This window comes from Zootoca vivipara, chromosome 1 (genome assembly GCF_963506605.1).
Source record: "Zootoca vivipara chromosome 1, rZooViv1.1, whole genome shotgun sequence".
NCBI classification, from domain to species: Eukaryota; Metazoa; Chordata; class Lepidosauria; order Squamata; family Lacertidae; genus Zootoca; species Zootoca vivipara.
The window spans coordinates 5,209,103-5,232,899 of NC_083276.1; the positions used below are offsets into that span (position 1 = coordinate 5,209,103).

Sequence of the window (23,797 nt, forward strand, 5' to 3'; positions counted from 1 at the left end):
CGGCCTCCTTCCCTCTCTCTGCTCCTCCTCCTTCCCGGGCCGGCCGGATCCTGCCTCCTGCCGCCCGAGAACATGATGGGGGGGCGGAGGAGGCGCCTGAGGTGACCGGGCCGCCTGGCACCGAGCGAGGGAGCAGGAGAAGACGAAGAGGGAGGCGGCGGGGGAGAAGCGCCTCTGCCCGGCCGGGAGACGGACGAGGAGGGCGGCGGGCAGCTGACCGGGCCTCTCAGCTGCTCCTCTTCCCGAGCCCTTTCCCCCCTCTCCCTTCTCCCCCCACCGCTCCTTCTTCTCCCCACATCTCCATGTGGAGGTTTATAGGATATACTGCTACACTTTCCCCCGTTTTCAGCACTTTCTGCCTCACGGGCTCCTCCCCTCCCCCTCCCCATTAATCTCTTTATTTCGGAGTCCCCCCACCATTCTCCCCACTCTCTCTTCTGTTTTTGTTTTATATCTCCCCCCCCCTCCTGCGTTTATTTCTTCTCATTTCTTCTCGCCTTTGCTTCCTCAAACAACCCCTTCCCCATTGGCATTTTTTTGTCAAATAACCCCTTCCCCATTGGGGAGGAGGGTTCCCTTCCTTCCTTCTTTCCTTCCTAGGGAGTAAGTTTTAGGACGGCACCCCCCCCCCAAAAACCGAGCCTCCCTATGTCCCCGTGTATAAGACGACCCCTATTTTTTGAGCCCGAAATTAAGAAACAATTAATGGCAACATTCCGGGAATAAGACGATCCCCAATTTTAAACTTAAAAAATTTGGCGGGGGGGGGAATATAGTCTTATACACAGAAAAATACAGTAATTAAAATTCCCCTGTGCTCAATTCTGCCCACCTTCCCTTTTCTGCTGCCTCCGTCCTTCCCCCTTTCCCGATGCTTTTCCTCTCTCAACCTTCCCAATTCCCTTTTCCTTCCTTCTCTTTCCTTTAAACTCTCCTTCCTTGCCCCCCCCCACTTTCTTTCCTTCCTCCCTCGCCATCTCCTGCTGCCTCAGCCCAGCCCACCAACTCCCCCCCCCAGTTCCAGCTGTGCAGTTAATCCAGTCTGGCTTTGTGTCTGATGGGGAGCGGATGTGCCTGTCCTTGCTGGGGTGAAGACCCTCTTGGGCCCCTTCTTTTGGGTGCGAGACCTCCACGCGCCCCCCCACCAACATGTCTCTTCTGGTAAGCAGCAGGTAAGCATGCTCACGGGGGGGGGGGGGCGTAGAACAGCATCCCCTTCATTATGGAAATTGCTTTTTCTTTGACTGCTAAAGGTTTTCCGACTTCTATCAGTTCACGTCTTTGTGGCATGTTTCTTAACATTGTGGGAAATTTAATGAACCCTAATATTCTTCCTTAACATCAGTTCTTTTTTTCTGGGGGGGGGGGGTTTGCAGGGGTGCGCATACCCCTAAACATTTGGTTAATCTAAGTTTGGCCTCATTGAGGGGCAGTATTTCAATATGAATAGGAAAATGAGAGTACCCCTAAACATCCCTTAAAAAACATTCCTTAAAAAAGGGGGGGAGCACTGCTAAACATTATGGGGAAAGTGTATCTGGAGGGTTATTGGAACTGGAGTTGGGGGTCTATTATTTGCATTGGCTGGGTATCTTTCTGGTGGGAAGAGTAGTAGGTTGTATTCTGACAAAATCTGGCTCGCTGTTGGTTTCATAACTGCTGTCGTAGAAATGTAACTTCTTCTTTTTTAGAAAGCAGCTGAAGGCAAAACTTTTTGATGAGTCTATACCTTTAAAGGTTGGAATTGGTGCTCAGTAATAAATCTTGATTCAAGAAGTTCCCAGGTTTAACCCGCTCTAGGGATGTGTATTAAAAAATGGATAGGCAAATAAATATTTAGGATCCTTGACTACATTGCTGAAGGTTTTTCTGGACAGCATCTACTACTAGTGACTAACCAAGCATTTGACTGTGTTACGGGTCACTTCAGTATCTTATATCCACCCATGACAGAAAGTGATACTCTGCTGACAGACCATCCTTATTTCAAAGGATTTCCCTTTATTCTGGAGTATTCCCATCTCAAAACCAAGCACTGCACTTATTTAAAAAAAAACTTTGATATGCCCACCACACTTTGAGAAAGTTAAAAAGCGAGGCTTTCTTCTCTTTCAAATGGCATTTCCAAGTGTAGCTGCTTCTAGTTCTACTTCATACATGGCACACATTTTACATCTCATGTCTTGAAACATGCATGGAAATACCACTTAATAATGACTAAAATTCAGGTCTGATTCACTGCCACCTTCTGTTCTGGAAATATTCCAGAAGCCATTTGTTCAAAGCCAAACCTAGGTCTTAAGATGTGTGTCCTTTATTATAGTGTTAATGATAATAATATAAAAATATAGCAGCAACACTAGTTGTGTGTGTCTTACTGAAAAACCACAAGGAACAAAAAAGCTTGTTCTTGCCTTTTAGTGTTAGCTTGGTAGCTATTGAAATCTAGGCTGACAAAATACATGAAATAGCTCTGGATTGTTCGTTTGGCCCTGTTTACAATACGTGTGTGAATATTTCTGGTCTCATATTGTGTGCACAGTTATTATTGTTACGATTATTAATGCATATGCTGCCCATCTGAACTGGGTTCTAACAAATTAAAACACAATACCACATCAAATATTGAAAACTTCCCCGAGCAGGGCTGCCTTCAGATGTCTTCTAAAAGTCAGATAGTTGTTCATTTCCTTGACATCTGACCGGAGGGTGCGACTACCGAGAAGGCCCTCTGCCTCACTAGATGTTTCAGGATATGGCAATATACTTTGTACACAAATAGGTGCCTTATTCTGTTTCTAGAAATACAATTGCAGAACAGTAATTAAGCTAAATATATTTCTGTGTAGGGGAGAAACAAATTGTAGATATTTAAATGGGAGCTGCACAAGAGTAATATTTTTCTTCAGTTTCCATTCATTTGAATGAGCCTTGCACAGGAGAACCCAAGGCTTTCTGTCCCCATTCATGCCTGGAGATGGCAATAGATTGAATATACTGAGGCTTAATCCAGATAAGACAGAGAGGCAGTTAGTGGGTGGTTTGTCTCCCAAGTTGAGTGAGTGGTTTTTGTTTTTTGTTTTGATTATATATTTTGTGGTTTTATATTGTGAACCGCCCTGAGATCTGTAGGTATAGGGCGGTATACAAAAATTAATAATAATAATAATAATAATAATAATAATAATAATAAACCTATTCTGGATGAGGTTGCACTCCCCTAAATGATCCAGTTTGCAGTTTGGAGGTACTCAGCGATCCAATATTGTCACTAGACTAGAGGCACAGGTGTCCTCGGGGGCTGAAAATGTCCTGCCTTTTATCGGCTTCTGATGAAAAATCTTACTTGGACGTACGGTAGCTTGGCTACGATATGGTCATCCATGGTCTCATAACTTCCCCTTAGATTATTGTGTTATGTACATAATTGAAAACAATTACCTTAGTCCAAAATGGGGCAGTGAGGTTGTTGACCAGGACTAGGCAACTGAAACATATTATGCTAGTACATTATCAGCTATTCTGGCTTCTTGTTCATTTCCAGGCAGTTTTGTGCCAGGTTACCACATATACCCAGACCTTGAGTCCATGGTCTCTGAGTACTACCACCAGGTGTGATCCAACTAGTAGTGATAAGGCCTTCTCAGTAATATCACCCTGGTTGTGGAATGCCCTCCCCAGAGAGCCTCACCTGACCCGTTTTTTGTTTTTGGTGCCTGATGAATACATTTTTATCCTTCCAGGATTCTGAGGGAGGTTTTGGCTTTTAAGGTACCAATTTTATTGATTTTTCTCTGGCATTATGTGTTTTATAAGGGATTTGTACGAAGGAAGGAAGGGGGAATAAAAAAATAAGAGATTTGTTCTTTGTATTGCTAAATTTTAGCAATATTTATTATACCTGAAAGTGAGGTGTTTCACTTCACTACCCAGAGAAATGCCATAAATAAATAAGTAGTATTGATTAACCTATGGAAGCATGCAGTTTGAATTTTCTGCCTCTGGGACGAAAACAAAGGTGACGCACAGTTTAGTACTCTTCACACTTCTTATACCTTACATGCTGATGACTGAGAATCATTTGCCAAAAACAGCACTGATAAAACAAAGTTTTTGCATGAAGTGATTTCCCCACCCCATGGCACCATCTCACTATCACAGTGTGATGCAAAAAAAGCTAATGTTATTCTAGGCTGCATCAACAGAATTATAGTGTCCAGATCAAAGGAAGTAATAGTACCATTCTGTTCTGCTTTAGTCATACCACACTTGGAATACTGTGCCCAATTCTGGGCACCACAATTTTAAGAAGGATGTTGACAAGCAGGAAGGTGTGCAGAGGAGGGCAACCAAGATGATCAAAAGTCTGGAAACGAAGCCTTATGAGGAGCTCTTGAAGGAGCTGGGTAAGTTTAGCCTGGAAAAGAGGAGACAGAGGAAATAGGAGAGCCATCTTCAAATATCTTTAGGGCTGTCACAGGGAGGAGGGAACAAGCATGTTTTCTCCTGCTCTGGAGAGTAGGGCTTGATCCAATGGCTTCATGTTGCAAGAAAGGAAATTCCGATTAAACATTCGGAAAAACTTTCTGACAGTAAGAGCTGTTCAGCAGTGGAACAGACTCCCATGGGAGGTGGTGGACTTGCAGGTTTTTAAACAGGTTGGATGGCCATCTGTCATGGATTCTTTAGCTGAGATTCTTGCATTGCAGGGCATTGGACTAGATGACCCTCTAGGCCCCTTCCAACTCTTAAGATTCTATGATTCTCACAACTCGTCTGCCCATGTGACCAAGCACACAAATAATGATACCTAATGCCTCTTTACTGAAGCAATGGATTGGATTTTGCTGGTATTGCATTCTGGGAGTACTCAAATAGGGCTTGCTGCTAAGTAGACATATATAGGATTGCACTGTGAATCTCCAGATGTCAAAAAGTACAACACTGCACAGTCCCCTCTTAAGTTTACTGAAAAGCTGACAGCCTGTTTTCTCGGCACTTTGCAGTTCAAGCCCAACAGAGGCGTCCTTCCCATAGGGGCTAGTGGCGCGTTGCGCCAGGGTGCCGGGCCTCTCAGAGGCACTCTAGTATTAGTGGGGCACAACGAGCCACTGAACCCTATGGCTCCTCCACCGCTGCTGCCTCCTCTCTGTTGGCTGCAGGAATCCCCTCAGCCGCTGCTCTCTCCGAGCTGGCGCCGGGCGTAGTGTGGGCGGGTAAGCGCGCCAAAGCAACAGTGGCTCCGCCCCGTAAACAGTGGCCCGAGGAAGTGGGGCGAGGAGCCCGAGGCAGACTTCGAGAGCGCCCCCGAGGTGGACACCCGGGCTCGGTTGCTGGGGGCATGCGTGGCGAGCAGCCTGCGCGTAGAGCCCGAGCGCGGGGAGCCCTGAAGCGCAGTCGCTTCTGCGCGCTTTCCTCGTCGGCGACCCAGCCAAGCAGCTGCTGCTTGTCACGCCGGGCGCAGGGGCCAGTTGGCTCTGGCCGACCGGCTGGCTCTGGCTGCCGATACTGGTCGCTCTGGCAAGGGGGTCTTCCTGCTGCGCCTTGCCCCCAGGCCGCTGTGCTCCCCGCCGGCTCCCAGGCACCTACTCTATGGGAACCTGTCCTCCTGCCTCTCGCTCCAAGATGGCGGGCCGCGTCTCTCCAAGCCGGCACTGGGCGTAGCAAGGACAGGCAAGCGTGCCGGAGAGGTGACTAAAATGGGGAAGGAGGGGAGGGTATTTGGGTAGCCGCCGCAGTGGGGAGATGCCGGCCACCCCCTACCACGACCCATCTTGGTGTTCAAGGAAGCAACGCATGGCACCGGGGGGGGGGGGAGGTGCCGGAGGGATCCTTGCACCACGGCGCCAGATAAGCTTAAGACGGCCCTGAAGCCCAATATATTTACTACATTTTGAGTGCATGTTAACATCTGCAGAATTGTATAAGGTCAATTGTAGTCAGTTGTGCTTCAATGAGAACCTGCTTTAAAATACAATCAATCTTTGAAGCAATATTTTATACATATTGTTTTTAGATATGTTTTTAATGTATTTGGCACACAGGTTACAAAATACCTGAGCTGAAAAGAGAATTTCCTCTTACCATTTCTGCAGCTGAAGCTAGCTTTTAATCTCACTAGACCAACAGCAGTAATCACTCCCGGGCAAAAATCTTTTTAAAAACAAAAAAAACTTGCAAGCAGTTTTCACAACCTATTTGCTTATAGCATATGGTAACTTTCATAGAATGTGTGTCCTTGATATGCTTTATAGACTAAATGGTGCTCTAGTAGGTTTTCTTCTGATGCTTATTTTGAGTTAAGCTGAGAGAGCCGTCCCTTGAGTGGTGGGAGGGAGGAACGAATTGCCCTGAAGAACAGAAGAGTGCTGATGGGCAGCAGCTTTTGGTATCTGTCTGGTTTCTTCCCAACAGTTCAACCTTAACCATGTCTATTCAAATGTAAATCCTGTTGAAGTGTAGCAGGGGCGTACCCAGGATCAAAATTAGGGGGGCAAGGGGAGGGGAGGGGCCACAGTGGGAATGTGGGCGGGGCTACGTGGCCTGCACCTCCCAGCTCTTCCGAGGAGGCGGCCCCAGGCTCCCGCTTCCGACGCAAAGCTCCAGAGGCGCGCGGGGAGCGCTAGCCTGTGGCTGCCTCCTCCGCTTACGCTCCCCGCTCCCGCTTAGCGCTCCTCCGCTTACGCTCCCCGCGCGCCTCTGGAGCTTTGCACCGGGAGCGGGAGCCTGGGGCTGCCACGCTGCGCCCCTCAGCCTTTTGCTTCTAGGGGGGCAATTGCCCCCTCCTGCCCCCCCTGCCTACGCTCATGAAGTGTAGGGACGAAGTGGTGCTGTGGTCTAAACCACTGAGCCTCTGGAGTTTGCCAACCCTTGCTCTGTCCTAGCTTCTGCCAACCTAGCAGTTGAAGTCAACCCTGAGCAAATGGAACTAAGATTGCAGTTTAAATTACACTGGGATAGCAAATACTATTTGTTTGCAGCCTGCATGTATGCGGTTATAACATATCCATTGCTCCTATGGATTTATTACTGGAGATAGAATTTCTCTCTTTAGGGAAATGCAGGTTTATGGATTCCCTGGCCTTTAACTATCAGCCACTTGGAGGTTATCCATATTTCCACTTGTCCCGTGCCTAGAAAGCATGAGTCTGGGCTTTCTGCATGCCCCATACTTTCTAGGCAAGGGTCATAAAATCATAGAATTGTAGAGTTGGAAGGGACCCCAAGTGTCATCTAGTCCAATCCCCTGCAGTGCAGGAATCTCAGTGGTTTTCCCCTTGCCCTGCCACTTTCCCATGGAAAACCCGGTCTTTGGCAATAAATCAGAGCAAACGTCAACCTGGAGAGAACCCAATTGACAATTGCTCTGATTCAGCAGTAAATATTGGATTTTCCCAGGGGAGAGCAGTGGGGCAAAGGCAAGTCTGGATATGCCCTTAGTCTCAGAAGAGGAGTGTTATTCTGGGCCTCTTATATCTGTCCACACATGATGCAGGGTCCAAAGTGATTGGTTTCAGACTTCTCCAATCTTCTGCTGTCCTTCCTGTTGTTGTAAAGATCAGTCAAATTTCTCCCAGTTGCTCCTGTAGGAGAAAATCTAGTCCAGGGGTGTCCAAACTTTTTTCAAAGAGGGCCAGATTTGATGAAGTGAACATGCATGAGGGCCGACCAAAGTTGTTGACGTTTTTTAGGATTTTACCCCAAAGTTGTTGACTGTTTTTTAGAACCACAGAGAGGAACTGCCTATGAGGGCTGGATTAAACCCCCAGAACGGACTTTGGACATGCCTGATCTAGTCACTAGCTGTATGAGAGAAGTGAAAAGGAACAATGTTGGCTTCCCTAAGATAAGAGTCCATTGAGATTGTAACCAACAAAAGAGACAGTCCTGTGTCAAAGAACAATGAATCAAACTCCACCACTGTGTTTTTCATGCTCTGATTACTTCCCTGTGGCGGAATCATATGGTCTAAAAGAGAAGCCTTTATTTTATTGTCTGTGTGTGGGAGCTAGCTGCGTGCTTAAGTGTTTTGTCAAAGGCAGAATGCTTTTAAAAGGCTTTCAGTGTGTGCCCACTAACAAGTAAATTGTACATGGAAGACGTGAGCATCCTTTCTGCTGAGACCTATGTCACATCCGCTCTGTTCCGTAGTGAAAATAAAGCCTACAAAGCAGATGCTCATAACGTGGCTTATCAAATGGCCCATTCCATCAATGTTGCCCTCTGGGTGAAAATATACTTAATATCTATGTGGTCTTTTGTTCTTATCTGTGTTGCTGGCATTAGTGAACATAAAGCTATATGCATTTATTTGGTTCAAATATCCTTGGGTTATGAAGATGTCATTAAAGCCTGATTTGTGGGGGGTTGGGATGGAGACTTAGGGGAAGGAGAACAAGTTAAGGCATGGTATTAAGCAAGTCGGTACAGCTGGCATGAATCCAATTTCTGTGAGTGTTCCTCTAAACCAAGGATGATCGGGAATTTTCTGTTGGCTTGCTGTGTTGTTAAAATGGAAATGTACTTACAATAAGTTACTGAGGTTACGCTGGCAATCTTGTACATTTAGAATTTTGTATTTGCATAAGACCTTGTTCTGTTTTTTTGGACCTGCTTTTCATGTTAATGAACTATTAGGTTCCCCTAGCCTTAAAAATGGTGCTGGCTAAGCATAACATTTAATAAAATAGCCCCTTTCTCTTGCTCATTTGCTGACTGAAGAGAAGGAGATAATGTCTGAGAAATCAGTGATATCTACCCTTGGGGAATAGGACACAGACACTGGGTGTCTCTCAGTAGCAGTATTGTGAGGGGTAAATATAATGAAGGGAATAGATTAATTAAATAGATAGAGAGAAGACCCGACAGCTGCTTTTTTCAGTCATCTCAGTCCATTTAACAAGAAGAGGTGGAGAGCTGAGCTGGGAAAAGTAGAAATGTAAGCATGATGTAAAATGGTTGCTCCAAAGGTCCGATGGAAAGCCCTGTTTCTGTGCCTCACCTCAGTGTGTACAGATGAGCTCCTTCCTCTTTATCTTCAGCTGGGCAGGGGAAATACTGTATGCTTTGAGGTATAAACATGGAGAAGTGTGTGTGTGTGTGTGTGCGTGCTTAGATTTCTCCAAAGGTTATGGCATGTGTAAGATAATATTTCTCTGCAGAAGAATGTTTATTGTTGAGAAAGAGGGTTTATTGCTTTTGATTTATAGTCCAACATATCCTATCCGCTCAAGGTGATAAGCATTGTGTTTGTTTAAATAAATCTTTATCAGCAGTAGAAGAGACACTGTTATTCATGCCATTTACAGATGAGGCACCAGATTTGTGTCTCGGGCTGCAATGTGAACACTGGGGAGTAAGCCCCACTGAGCACAGTGGGGCTTCCCTCTGAGTAAGCCTGCATAGGATTGCTTAGTCTATCACCAGACATCATCAAGGAAAACATTTCCCTGTTGAGGTTTTTCTACCCTTGACCTCTCAGTGGCTTTTGAGATGACATTTAAAAGAAAGCTTAATGGGGTTTTTTTTTTAAGTGGCCTGACTTTCTTCCAAAAATGGCATTCAAGTCCTGAAACAACCGTAAGCATCATAACATAAAATACTGTATTATAATTAACAGCAGATTCAAGCAGTTTAAAACCACTGGTCACCATTTGAACAGTGTTACTGGTCACCAAAGGCTCACATAAACAAAGATAGGCTTTGCCGGATGCCTAAAAGATAATAAGGACGGACAGCTCCAGGTGAACATCCATCTAGAGGGAATTCTATAATCAAAGCTTTCTATCTCCAGTGGTGGCATTTCCATTTCCGGGGGGCAGCTGCTTAACTTCAGAGTCTATGGGGTTGCCTGAAGAAGGCCTCCAGTCACTATCTCAACTGTCCAGGAGAAGAAAGCCCTTAAAGTACCTTGTTCCCAGGCAATGTAAATTTACGGCTATGTATTATCAAAACAGAGGACGAGATGGTTGGACAGTGTTCTCGAAGCTACGAACATGAGTTTGACCAAAGTGCGGGAGGCAGTGCAAGACAGGAGTGCCTGGCGTGCTATGGTCCATGGGGTCACGAAGAGTCGGACACGACTAAACGACTAAACAACAACATTATCAAAACTAGACCTTTAACAACACATGAAATAGGAGAGGACAACTTTTGAGTAAACATGCATAGAAATCACTTGAAATTTCTGAAGACATTTCAGAAGAAGTTTGGTGTAGAACACATTATGTTAATTGTGACTTCTTTTGGACCTCCTGCTGGAGTCAATAGCAGGGCAGCTTTATGCTGGTTCTAATGCTCTCCAGGCAGTTGAGGGTTTACTACTTCATGGACACTTGTGAGCTGTTCTGTAAAGTTTCATAGCTCTATTTCAGTCTGTATAATATCTGTATAAAATCACTGGGTGAAATCATTTGGTGTGCAGATGATGCCTGACTCCATTTTTCCTTTAGAAGAGACCCAAAGGCAGCAGCTTCAGCTGTAAACAAGCTTGTGGAGACCGTAATTAGATGGATATGCAAAATGCTACCAATGCCAGCTAGTAGTCCCTTTTCTCCAGGGATCGGTTTCCACTTGATGAATAATAGTATTTCTCTTTTGGTGAACCAAGTTCACGATCTTCCTGTGCTCCAGCATCTACTGCAGATGTGGAGAAACCTTTGGGCCCTGTAGTTGTTGTTGAACTACAACTCCCATCATCTCTGGCCATTGGCCAGGTTTGCTAGTGCTAATGTGAACTGTAGTTCAGTAACAGCTGGAGGGCCAAAGGTTCCCCACTCCTGGTCTGCCATTAGAAGCAGAACTGAAGCAGAGTGGTGGCTAAGGGCAGGTTCCACCAACTGGTCATTTGGACGGCAGTCTCACTATATCTGTCATCCATTCTTTTTCAGTAACTTACAGGCTAGACTGTGGTGCACTCTGAGAGGCACAGAGAAGCCCCCCCCCACCAAAAGTATTTGGAAACATTAGTTGGTGTGCAATGCAGGGGCCTAGCTTTTTGTGATAATGCTGTATCGGTTTAATATTCGATTGGGAGCCTCCCAGAGTGGCTGGGGAGACTCAGCCAGATGGGCGGGGTATAAATAATAAATTATTATTATTATTATTATTATTATTATTATTATTATTATTGTCACCAAAATCGTGTGATTTCTTGTCACTGGCTTCTTGTTGGTTTCCAGACCTCACACAAAGTGCTGGTTTTGACCCTTAAAACCCCTTGGAGCCTGTTTTCCTCTTGAGACCTGTGGAAGAGGCTGTCCTCTTAATCTCTAGCACAGGGCTGTGGCCTTTTCAACTGCAGCCCCTCTAGGGAATCTAAGCATTGTAAAAAGGTAGAAGGTAAAGGACTCCTGGATAGTTAAGTCCATTCAAAGGCGACTATGGGGTTGCGGTGCTCATCTCACTTTTCAGGCTGAGGGAGCTGGCGTTTGTCCACAAACAGCTTTCCAGATCATGTGGCCAGCATGACTAAACTGTTTCTGGCACAACAGGACACTGTGATGAGTGCCAGAGCACACAGAAATGCTGTTTATCTTCCCTCCACAGTGGTACCTATTTATCTACTAGCGCTGGTATGCTATCGAACTGCTAGGTTGGCAGAAGCTGGGACAGAGCAACGGAAGTTCACACCATCATGCAAATTCGAACCACCGACCTTCCGATCGGCAAGTCCAAGAGGCTCAGTGGTTTAGACCACAGAGCCACCCGCTCCCCTAAGCATAGTGCCTACCATCTTTTAAGAGAGGTTAAAACAACTTGTAGTTTTGATACAGTACTTTGTTTTATTTGTATGTAAACCACATTGAGTTAAAATATTTGCCTTAAAGGTAGCTTGTATGTGGCTTAATAATAAATAATATTAAAATACTCATTTAGAAATGCCTCAGAGGTTCACGTGCCCTTGCTCCACATTATAAATATATTACGTTCCGCTTGCACATTTCTTATTCCCTGCAACCAGCAATGTGTTTAGATAAACATTACTGTAGGGGAGGCAAACAAAGGCATGTGTTGTGCATGAGTCGAATCTTGAAGAAGGCTTAATTTTGGTAGTGTCATTTCCCCCCTCCCTTGCAATCCCTTTAAAAAAAAGCCATCCATCATGGTCTTTCAAAATTGCTTTCATGAAAGGAACTGGATTTTATATAATCCTCTTCAATATGTAAAGCCCTAGATACTTCAAGTGCCTTGGGGGTGTCCTTTAAAAAGAAAAAGAGAAAACCCTTCATCTTGAAAAGCAAGTGACAAGAGTACCAAGAGATTCCCAGTATGTAACTTATGTATTTTTAATTAATTTCTGTCTTGAGTGTGACCTGAAAGTGTCAGTATAGAATAACATCTCTTAACATCACACTTATGTGAACTAATATTGAACAAGCATAACGTGAATCTTTTGAGCATGTTATATTTCTTGGCCTACTTTGCCTTCTCTTCTGGGGTTTTTGCTCTTGAATGACTCACTGGCATGAATATATATATAGCATTTGTCTAAAAAGGACAGGCATAGCAAAATCCTCTACAACAGCTTAGCTCACCTGGTGCCCTCCAGATGTTTTTGACCACAATTCCCATTACCACCAGCCACTATGAAGCGGGCGGACATCTGGGGGGAAAGACTTTGGAAAATCCCACCCGCCATTGAACTCAATGCATTTTGACTTTATGTGATTTTGGCCTGTGTAAGTTGCAGGTTTATTGTACAGCACTTGTCCCAACAGTGTGGTGCTGGTGCTGGAAGAATGCCCACTTCCAGCGATGATGCTAAGCCCTCTCTGCAGTTTATCTCTCATAACATGATCATGGAGGAAGTCCTTGAAAGCTGGGGTTGTGCTTCTGTTGATACAGAGGTCCATCAGGCACAGTTCCATTTGTCTGGAAGCACTGGAAGTCACCCCTATTTACCATGGCCTTTTGCACTTGAGTTGTACATTTTTAGGACCCTTTGTTACTCTATAATTTGTAATTGTTTCCTCAGCTGTTGTTAGACTACAACTCCCATCATCCCTAGCTAGCAGGACCAGCGATCAGGGATGATGAGAGTTGTAGTCCAGCAACGGCTGGGGACCCAAGTTTGAGAAACACAGATTATAAAATAATAAAGAATTTGGAACTCTGGTAGTCTGGTTTTTTAAAAAATAAAAAACAACATTAAGCAAGTAGCTATGGGTATTCCAGTGTGTAGCTGGCACAAATGCTAATATTTATAGCTCCACAGGTGAAAAGGATCTTGCGTGAATATGGTGTCCATGTGAGCTAATCACCTTGATCTGAATATCAGTGGAATAAGCTAGCAAGATATAACTTGGGAGGTTAGCTTTGATTTGCATTTCCACCCACAAAACGTTTCAAAATATCAAATAAAATACAATTGTCCTGATCCTGTGGCAGATATAGATTATCTGATTCAACCTCTCCCTCCAATTAATTAGTAACGCTTTCCTAAGTGGATATCTGCCAGCCAAGGCTTGATTCTTGGAAACAAGTTAACCCCTTAATTCCCAAACAACACCACATACAGGATTTTTAAAGCGGTAGAATGTCTCCAGGCAATGTCTGCCACATTGAGCTCCTGAAGGAAGTGTGGGATAACAAAAGAGGAAGAATATATTTAGTGCTTGTCTCAGTATGAATTTAACGGATCAGGTGGAATTCTAATCAACCCACTGAAACCAGTATAGTCCTTTCTTTTCTAATAGAGCTGCTGCTGTGCTGCTGGGCACACAAGCACTGTGGCCGGGCCCTTTATTTCAAGATGCTTTTCAAAACCTCCCCTAGGAACATACAGCAGCGTGCACTATCCTTGCCCCTTGTTTGCGGCTCTACTGCTTTTCCTGGAAGTAGTTCAAAGCCTGGGGAAGGAGAAGCCACCAGATATTCCTAGGGAAGGTGCAGAAAGGCTGTGAAAGCAAGCCTGGCTCTGACACTTCATGCCTGGGCGAAGGAAGCCTGGGTGTATGCTTGGGTTTATTACGCATGTACTCATAACGTAAGCTGAGGATTGTCTCTTTTGTTTTCGTAGCTACATCCGAAAAGCACCTGACGGAAGCTTTCAGAGATAGAAACTGGGACCAGAGGATTTGGCAACGGTAGCCTTGGAACTTTTGTGAATCCGGTTGCATTTGTGGGGAAATGGCAGAAAATAAAGAGAGGAGTCCTAAAAACCCAGACGTGAGACCTAAAACCAGCCGCAGTAGAAGTGCAGACAGAAAGGACGGCTATGTGTGGAGCGGAAAGAAGCTTTCCTGGTCAAAAAGGAGCGAAGGCAGTTCTGACGCTGAAACGGCCAGCACCTCAGGGAAATCCATGTTTAGTTTAAGGAACCAGGAGAGGAAGCACAGCTGTTCCTCTACTGAGCTTGACTTGGAGCGTTCCTGCGGCCACAGACTCCTAGGCCGCTCCCTTAAGCAGAAACTGCAGGATGCTGTGGGCCAGTGCTTCCCCATAAAGAACTGCAGCAGTCGACATTCTTCGGTGCTTCCATCAAAGAGAAAGATACATATCAGCGAGCTCATGCTGGACAAGTGTCCTTTCCCGCCACGATCTGAACTAGCCTTCCGGTGGCATTTAATCAAACGGCACACTGCCCCCGTAAAACAGGCCTCCGAAAGTTGGTTAAGTATGGAGTCGTCGCAAGTGGAAGGGAGGAACGGAGAACTCCGGGGCATTGAGAGTGCAGAAGGGGGAGAGTCAGCGGTTTTGCGGGCATGCAGCATTCCTGACGTTGCAGCCTGCAGGTGCGACCCTCAAGGTGACTCTGCCGCAGGCAAGCAGCTAAGGAACAGCAGAGAGGAAAGTGACATGGACTCAGACGATGAAGTGGTGACACTATGCACTAGCTCCAGGAAGAGAAACAAGCCGCGGTGGGAAACAGATGACGAGCTGCTGCAGCTGGAAACGCCTCCTAAATATCACACCCAGATAGATTATGTTCATTGTCTTGTCCCTGACCTCCTTCAGATCAATAATAATCCCTGCTACTGGGGAGTGATGGATAAATACGCTGCAGAAGCACTTTTAGATGGGAAGCCAGAAGGGACTTTTTTGCTACGAGACTCTGCCCAGGAAGATTACTTGTTCTCTGTCAGCTTTAGGCGCTACAGCCGTTCCCTTCATGCCAGGATTGAGCAGTGGAATCACAACTTCAGCTTCGATGCCCATGACCCATGTGTCTTCCATTCTCCCGACATCACTGGACTCCTGGAACATTACAAAGATCCAAGCTCTTGCATGTTCTTTGAGCCGCTTCTCTCGACTCCCTTAAACAGGACTTTCCCCTTTTCCCTTCAACATATATGCAGGACAGTTATTTGCAACCATACGACTTACGATGGCATAGACGCCCTTCCCGTTCCTCCCTCTGTGAAGTTGTATCTGAAAGAATACCATTATAAGTCCAAAGTTCGAGTCCTCAGGATTGATGTACCAGACCAGCAACTCTAGAAGACTTTCTGAGAGACCTTTGGGAGTCTGTCCTTTTCCCTCTAAATACTTGTTTTCCCCTGGAAAAAAAAATATTTATAGTTTCAACTGAACTCTGCCTGAGCCTTATGGTCCAAATAGATTTTTATTCTGCAGCTCCAACAGGCAGATTTTTTGGGTGAAGACACAAAACTTGTGCTTTTATTGGTAATAATATTCTATAGGGTTTTATGGAATTTCAAGTAGATTTTTTTAAGTTTTCACTCAAGCCTAACCTTTTAGATTGAAGCTAAGTCAAAATGAATTTTGACTTGTCTTTTATATACTGTGATTTATATGCAGTACAGGCATGTTTGAAACACTGTATGCATTGTCTACTCAAAAGTGACTAATTTGTATTTTATACCTTTCTTTGAAAATTAGTACTTGGTCCTCTCTATAAAAAGTAAAATTAATGTCTATTTATGATGCTGCTGCTGCTACTGTGTGGCTTCTTAATCTTGGTCATAACAAAAATATATTATCTGTCTGTTGAGTCCATGTGACCGTAATCTGGTATATGGTACAACACAATTTGGTCTTCTGATCATTTTTTACTTGTGTTAAAACTATATACTTAGCTTAGATTGCCTAGTTTGGAAATACCTATCAAGAACCCAGAACGATAATGCACCATATTAAGCGATGCCAGTGTAAAAAGTTAGTAAATGTTTTACAAGGAATTAAATCATGGGCAGGGCACCCGATTCAGTGCAAAACTCACAAGCTATTCACTATAAAGCATGTGCTAAAACAAATATGATTGAAATGTGCTGAAGGAGGCACATCTAAATTCACCAAATCCACTCCTTACTCTTCCCTGCTCACCCATTCCTTTTACCTTCCTTCCTTCCCAAATAAGACAACACTGGGATAGCTCAGTAGGTAGAACACGAGATGCTTAACCTCAGGGTTGTGGGTTTGGGCAAAAGATTCATGCATTGCAGGGGGCTGGACCAGATGACCCTCGTGGTTCCTTCCAACTCTTCAGTTCTAAGAAAGAGAGATGTGGATTTCCTGCCTCTCTCACACACACAACTCAGTCTTGCATAGCGTTGCCATGTTTCAAAAAGTGAAAATCCAGACCCAAAGGTTGCTGAGCTTTTTTTGGCATAGTTGTTGAGCTTTTCTTGCTTTTTGAGCTATATCAACACTTCCAATATGGATTGCCATACTTAAGGGTTTTCCCGGACATTTTCAGAAATTTCGCCCAGATGCAATTCACGGATATGTCTGGGAAAACCAGGGCGTATGGCAGCCCTAGTTTTGCTTAGATTAGCGCTCTCTTATCATTTTTCCATCCCTAAAACTGCCCAAGTCTAGTTTCACATGGACAGTACCTGGTTGGACAGATGTATTATATCTGCATTCTTCAGGACCATTGCCTACTTAATGCAGGAGAGTATTTTCACTGCAGAGCTTGGGGGGTCTTCGTGAGCAGAGAGAAGCAGGTAGCCTGAAGACCGAAGTTTATAGGAAAACACCATCCTCTTTCAAGCATGCGTCTCTCAAACAAAGTATAAATTGAACTAGATATGCGCTTTGTCCTCCCATCTCAAGGACAGCACTGTGTCCCCTCAGGACTAAGAAGTGGGTTATTAGGCTTTTTCCTCACTTGCTATTTTAAAATAGCTTTCGAACTCCAGAAGTCTCCCTGGAGAGTCAAGAGGGCCTTGGATCCTCGTACAGCAAGCGCCAGACACTCACTTAGAAATTTATGAATAGGACTTGGTGAATTATCTATTCTCGAGGCACACTTTTTAACATTGCTTCCCTGTCGATTACAGTGGTACCTCGGTTTATGAACACAATTGGTTCCGGAAGTCTGTTCATAAACTGAAGCGTTTATAAACTGAAGCAAACTTTCCCATTGAAAGTAATGGAAAGTGGATTAATCTGTTCCAGACAGTCCGCGGAGTACTTAAACTGAAGCGTTCATAAACTGAAGCGAACTTTCCCATTGAAAGTAAAGGAAAGTGGATTAATCCGTTCCAGACGAGTCCGCGGAGTACTTAAACTGAAGCGTTCATAAACTGAAGCATGGGTGTAATTGGTTCCGGAAGTCTGTTCATAAACTGAAGCGTTCATAAACTGAAGTGAACTTTCCCATTGAAAGTAATGGAAAGTGAATTAATCCGTTCCAGATGGGTCCGCGGTGTTCATAAACCGAAAATTCATAAACCGAGGTTCCACTGTAGTTCCTTCTATTTCAGTCATAAAACTACCTAGTTTTCAGCTTTAATAATATCAATGGGAAGGGTCTTTTTTTTTAATCAAACCTCAGGCAGTGGTGTAGCTTTCTATTCTTTCTTCCATCCCGCATATACCTTTGCCCCTCAGGATTAATATTTTTGAATTAATCTTGTTTCATTTAAAAAGAAGAAATCCCAATTTTCACTTTTAAAAGTTCTCAAGACGACCTATATCTAATCTGTCCCTGTAGTCGCTTCCTTTTGCTTTTATTTCATCCGCATGCTGAAACTATTCCTCCTCTCCTAATTGCTTTGTATTTACATTTGCTTCTTGTGGCTCTATGAGTAGGGGAGGGCTAACCCCCACCCTACCCCATTTCCTTGCAGTACAAAAGAGAAAGACACTGTTTGACAAGGCTTTTAAGTGTGGAATCCAATAAAGCTAGCCTTTCCCTAGAGGCAATGTAAGGACCACATCTCAGGGGTCAGCAAACGTTTTCAGCACGTTATTTATTTGCCCCACAAATAAATAAATGTACCCAGAGATACATTTTAAAGAAAAGGACACATTCTACTCATGTAAAAACATGCTGATTCCCGGACCATCCACGGGCCGGATTTAGAAGGCGATTGGGCTGGATCCGGCCCCTGGGCCTTAGTTTGCCTACCCATGGACTATGGAAAACATGTTTGCAGCGGGTGATATACAGGTAAGTGCTGCTACTAGCACAAGGACATTTGACTGTGCAACAGAACTTCCTCTCCCTCTTCTCTCTCTGCTTACCTCCTAAATCTGTTCCGGCGTTTCCCAAGATAATACTTTTTTATATTTTAAGCTACAATGAAAGCAACTTATTTTTGAAAAAATGTTTAAGGAAAATCACATTGCACATGTGTGAAAATACAGCCTGCACGTCTGGCGGGGGTGTGGGGGGGGAAATAATAGTGCAGAGCAGGCATCCCCAAACTTCGGCCCTCCAGATGTTTTGGACTACAATTCCCATCATCCCTGACCACTGGTCCTGCTAGCTAGGGATCATGGGAGTTGTAGGCCAAAACATCTGGAGAGCCGCAGGTTGGGGGTGCCTGGTGCAGAGGTTTCAGTTTCTGGAGCATGGCAACTGCACTTACTAATGTTCATCACTTGTTCCTGTGTGTTGAGGAAGGGGAGTGTAGCAAACCTTTTGTCTGAGCCAGAACAAAGGAAGGTTATTCCCACCTGCCTTTTCTCTGTCTCTCTTTTGCTGTCTCTCCCGCTCTCGGTGACCAGACAGAGCCACAGACTTTTATGAGTCTCTGCAGGAATGTGCTTTAAGTATACCCTGACGCATGAGCAAGCTTAAGAAAGCACCTTTCATGTTGAGGGAACCAGCTGGCAAGAGAGCCAACAGTCTCTGCTGTACGTCTGCAGATTTCCCCAGAGAAGCCCTAATTCCCATTTTCATTTTTCTTAGAAAAGAAGCCTAGTCCGTGCAGAGCCTGACACAAGAGGGGAAATGCACAGGTTGCGTTCATTGGTTTTGTCAGAAACTAGCCTGCGCCTGCTTTTCTGTGTTTCTTGGCCAATGAACGAGGTCATAATAACGACTGACATTAATGAAACCTCATCTAGTCAAAGCGAAATCTGAAGTCGCACACCCACTGAAGGAGTTTCTGAGTTCATTTTCAAGCCTTCTCCTGCTGAGCGTATTTGCAGTCTACACTGGGGCTGGCCGGCACTGCAATTCCATTCAGAAAAAAACATCTGAAAAGCTAGCTCCTGAGAAAGTCTCAGGAGGACAAAACACTTGGCATGCAAAGGTGCAGCAGCAACATCCTCCTTACTAACATGAATGAAAAATGACACTATCTGGGAAAAATGGCTAGCATGGAAGCCACCATCGTTCTGAGCAAGAGAAAACCAGGATCGTTTAGTTAAAAGCAGAAGGTCAAGGGATAATCTTACAACTTGCTGCAATATTTATGTTTTCTTCTTAGACGTAGCATTCCTTCCCGTGGTATCTTGTTTCCACAACAGAAGCCGTTTTTCTCCGTCAAGCTTTACTATCTCGGCAGGCAAAACAGCTCATCTCATTGGCCACTGTGTGAGCAAAAATAGGGACTGTCCACTCCTTCCGGACCCTGCCGGCGACCGCAGCTCTTTACAGTTGCAGTATGTGGCATTTAGGGCCCTCAAAGGTAGAGAAATTACACATTAGCCAACAAAATGCCAAGCCAGAAACAGGGTGAGTTGGTGGGGTTATCTTATAAAAATGGCACTCTTCTCTAAAGAAGAGACCTTACAGTTAAAATATGTGTCATCAAGCAGGAAAGACAGGCTACTTGAACCTATCACAATAAAAGCATCCAGTAGGAAAATGGTGCCCAAAAGTGGCTGGGAATGGGAGCAAGTGACGTTATAACAATGGTGACTTTTTGTTGTTGTATCCAGCACATCACAGTGGTCAGGGATGGTAGGCGTTGTCCAAAACATCTGGCAACCTCCCCAACCTAGTGACCTCCAGATATTTAGGATATCTGCATGGTCAATGACCAGGGGCAATGAGAAGTGTAGACCCAAACAGGTTGGGAAAGATTCCACCTAAACATTAGGAAGAACTTCCTGAAGTAAGAGCTGTTTGGCAGTGGAATTTGCTACCAAGGAGTGTGGTGGAGTCTCCTTCTTTGGAGGTCTTTAAGCAGAGGCTTGACAGCCATATGTCAAGAATGCTTTGATGGTGTTTCCTGCTTGGCAGGGGGTTAGACTGGATGGCCCTTGTAGTCTCTTCCAACTCTATGGTTCTAATTAGTTTTTGGTTTATTACATACAGTTATATATTACAATTATACATTTTTGTTACCGTATTTAAACTATAAATATCGCAAAATTATGGTTTCTGTCTCGAAGTGACACACCACCCGAGTTATGCTCGGTTTTTTGGCGAATTTTGACACACCAAGCTCAAAAGGTTGCACATCACTGTCCTACAGGTATTAACCTTGGCAGAAAAATTGGTCTAGCAATCCACTTAAGCCTTCAAAATGTGTCTAGAGAACTCCGGTTCTCTAGATTTTTTGTAGTAAGGCAGAGAAGACCATTTCAGTTTCTCTCTCTCTCTCTCTCTCTCTCTCTCACACACACACACACACACACACACACACAGAGAGAGAGAGAGAGAGAGAGAGAGAGAGAGAGAGAGAGAGAGAGAGCAGCCCTAGGCCAGAAGCTAAAGAAACTCAGGTGCATGAATCATAGAAATGTAAAGTTAGAAGGGACTCCAAGGATCATCTAGTCCAACCCCCCTGCAATGCAGGAATGCATGAGAGGGCCTTCCAAACCGTGCCAGTATGTTGTAGTGATCAGTGTGTCAGACTACGACTTGTAAGATGGGGGTTCAAATCCCCACTCAGCCATGAAGCTCACTGGGTGGCCTTAGGCCAGTCACTGCCTCTCAGCCCAGCCTACCTCACAGGGTTGTTATGAGGATTAAATGAGGAGGGGAAGAAGGAGAAACATGTACGCCGCCTTGGGCTCCTTGGAGGGAAAAGTGGTATTAAATAATAAGAAAATAAAACAGGGAGCACTCGGTCCAGACGGCTGCAAGAGACACGTTCCCACCCCCCAAGCAAGTTTGCATGGGAACAAGAAGAGAGACAAGCCCACATAGATTAACATAAACTGGCCTCCTAATGTTGTAGTTAAGCAAGATACTGGAGAGAAAAGGGAGCAAAGGTTTTAAGTGGGAGGCAAGGAAAAAAATGAGACGAAATAGCAGGGGACAGTCTACATGCCAAGGCATTAATCCATTGCCAGGACCACTCAGGCATCATAGGACTCATGGCCATTTACAACCATTCAGCTGATCTGTAGTTCAAAAAGTGAAATTCCCGCAAGGCTGTTGATGAGCTTTCTTTTTAAGGAAACCCACCAAATCGGCAAAATTTCCTCCTGACGCCATTTTTACACTCGAAAACCAGGACATGTCAGGAATTTTCCTGACGTATGGCAAGCCTAAAGTCTGTGTTACAAACATGCATTACATCAAGTGGTTTGTTGCATCCGAGGTTCATCATCGTCATCTAGCAAAATTGTTTCCATTTTAATTAGCATGCAGAGCTGGGGAAACAGGTCAGTGATGCCTAATGGTCATTATGAGTCATGACTGCCCCACATAGCAATTACAGTTTTCCACGTGGGAGAGTAGAGAAGGGAAGAAACCAGTTATTACTGCTATGCTAGCCTGCTGCCCTCGAGTGCAGTGGAAGACGCCCCCCAATATTGGAGTAAATTTCTGAAGAACGAGAGAAAAGAGGGTGGTGCAGAGAAAGTCCTGGTACTTGATAAATAAGGCACTCAAAATTCTTCCCATGTAACAGGGCTGGCGCAGGAGATTTTGGCACCTGAGGCAAACCACAAGATGCCACCCTCCCTGCCAGGGAAGAAGGGGTGAGTGAAGATCTATATCGGGAAGAAGGGCTGAATAAAGATCTCCACCAGGCACTGCTGCCTCTGTGGATCCTGCCGCCCGAGGTGGTCGCCTCACCTTGCCTTATGGGTGTGCTGGCCCTGAGCTGTAATAATGAATTTTGCCTTGTTGAGCTCCAGGGCTGTTCCCTCTTTTTCTGACTGTTCTTCTGAGGTGCTCCTTCCCTAAGGAAGGAGACCCACAGAAGGCTTGAGGTTGCCCATCAACAGTGAGCACCTGAGCAGCAGACTTTGCACAGGTGTGTTCTCCCGTACAATGAGATGTTTTGCATTTCTCTTTAATTTACACTGATGGTGTTGGCTGCAGAAATTGAGCCGGATTCAGCTAACCTGGCATGCTAGCAGAAGCACAACGGGTGTTCCCCATTGCACACTCTCTGCATGCCCCTGTGCCTCCCCCAATTCTGCCCTGGAAGGCCAGGAGAACCCCCCCCCCAAAGCAGCATGCAGCAGGAGGAGAGAGGAGATGGTTCTGTCTGGCAAGCATTTCTGCTTGCCCTGGCAGAACGATCAGAAGAGCCGGACGTTGAACTCCTCCTATTATTTCTAAATTCTGCAGCTATAAATATAAATTCGGATGTGCAGATTCTACGCACATCTGTGCCCTCATTTTTGGCCATGTGTAAGAAAGCCACCTTAGTGCCAGCCTTGCTGTCAGGGTCTGTTGTGACTACTCTTGAGTAACGACCATCCACATGCTTGTGAGGTATAAATAAATAAAAGCACATCATTGTTTGATTGATGGTTTAATCATGTGTTCAGATACCCCGTTCCTGCCAAGACATCTGTCTGCACAGGGCACTATGGGTCTTTGTGCCGGGGGGGGGGAGTTTGGTGCTTATATACCTCCCAATTAACCATAGTTGCTCACACAAGATGTTCAGCGGCTGAAGAGGTGCACTTGGCTGGGACACGAGAGTGCGTCTTCTCAGCGGGAGCACTCCGACTGTGGAACTCTTGCCCAATTGCACATTGCCAAAAAAGAGGACAAAACAGGACAATGATTTGCATAAACTTTGCATGTGGCAATTTATATGCGTAGATACAGCTTTTTTTGTTACTACGAACTTTATTGAAGGATAAAACTTATACAATGCTACAATACAATTTATGCAACAATGCAATAATTTAAACAAGAAAAACCACCCTTTAAAAAAAATGAAGTACCTTATTCATATGTACTTTCAAACACACACCTTTCCCTTGTTCTCACCAAAATTGCCTTTGCTTTCTTTTTTGAAGGAGTAAAGGAAGAAATTAAGGCAAAGAATCTGGTAGTATTTTTATTAACCGCTGCTCTTTGCAGTGCTGTTCAAACAGAGAAAACTTTAGCTGATACCAGCTTTATGAACTGGTGGAGCAATGCATGGAATTTAGTCCTTCGAGAAACACTTACTGGGCACGTCAGATTTTTGAATAGGGAAGCGAAGTCGGACCCATTTATTGTAGTCTGGTGGGAATTTACTGAATATATATCAACAAGGAAAAGTTACATCTTCCTCTCTCCAGCAGTTTCACGAGGCATTCGGGGCAAATGAATCTCTCCATGAATAATCCATCGCCTTCTGTTTATTACAAGTTATACTTTACATCTCCTACACTGCATTGCATTGTCAACTAGTATGCAACTGTGTTGTAGTGCTCCTTCTCTCTCATGCTTGATACCATCTTCACCTTAGTT

General features: G+C 44.7%; 1 protein-coding gene across 2 annotated transcripts; it reads left to right on the top strand.

Annotated features, from left to right (window-relative positions):
• Positions 1–41: 41 nt before the first annotated feature.
• On the top strand, positions 42–15,983 carry SOCS4 (suppressor of cytokine signaling 4). Of its 2 annotated transcripts, none has more exons than XM_035101829.2 (2): positions 42–1,172; positions 14,021–15,983. In XM_035101829.2, the coding sequence occupies exon 2, from the start codon at positions 14,131–14,133 to the stop codon at positions 15,439–15,441; it is 1,311 nt and encodes a 436-aa protein (XP_034957720.1). In that variant the 5' UTR covers positions 42–1,172; positions 14,021–14,130; the 3' UTR covers positions 15,442–15,983. The 2 variants fall into 2 exon arrangements, with proteins under 2 accessions (XP_034957720.1, XP_034957785.1); XM_035101894.2 differs by having other exon boundaries at positions 42–1,161.
• Positions 15,984–23,797: the final 7,814 nt, after the last annotated feature.

Bases quoted from the DNA above. Each gene is read 5' to 3' on its own strand.
- SOCS4 (XM_035101829.2), top strand. From the start codon at position 14,131: ATGGCAGAAAATAAAGAGAGGAGTCCTAAAAACCCAGACGTGAGACCT.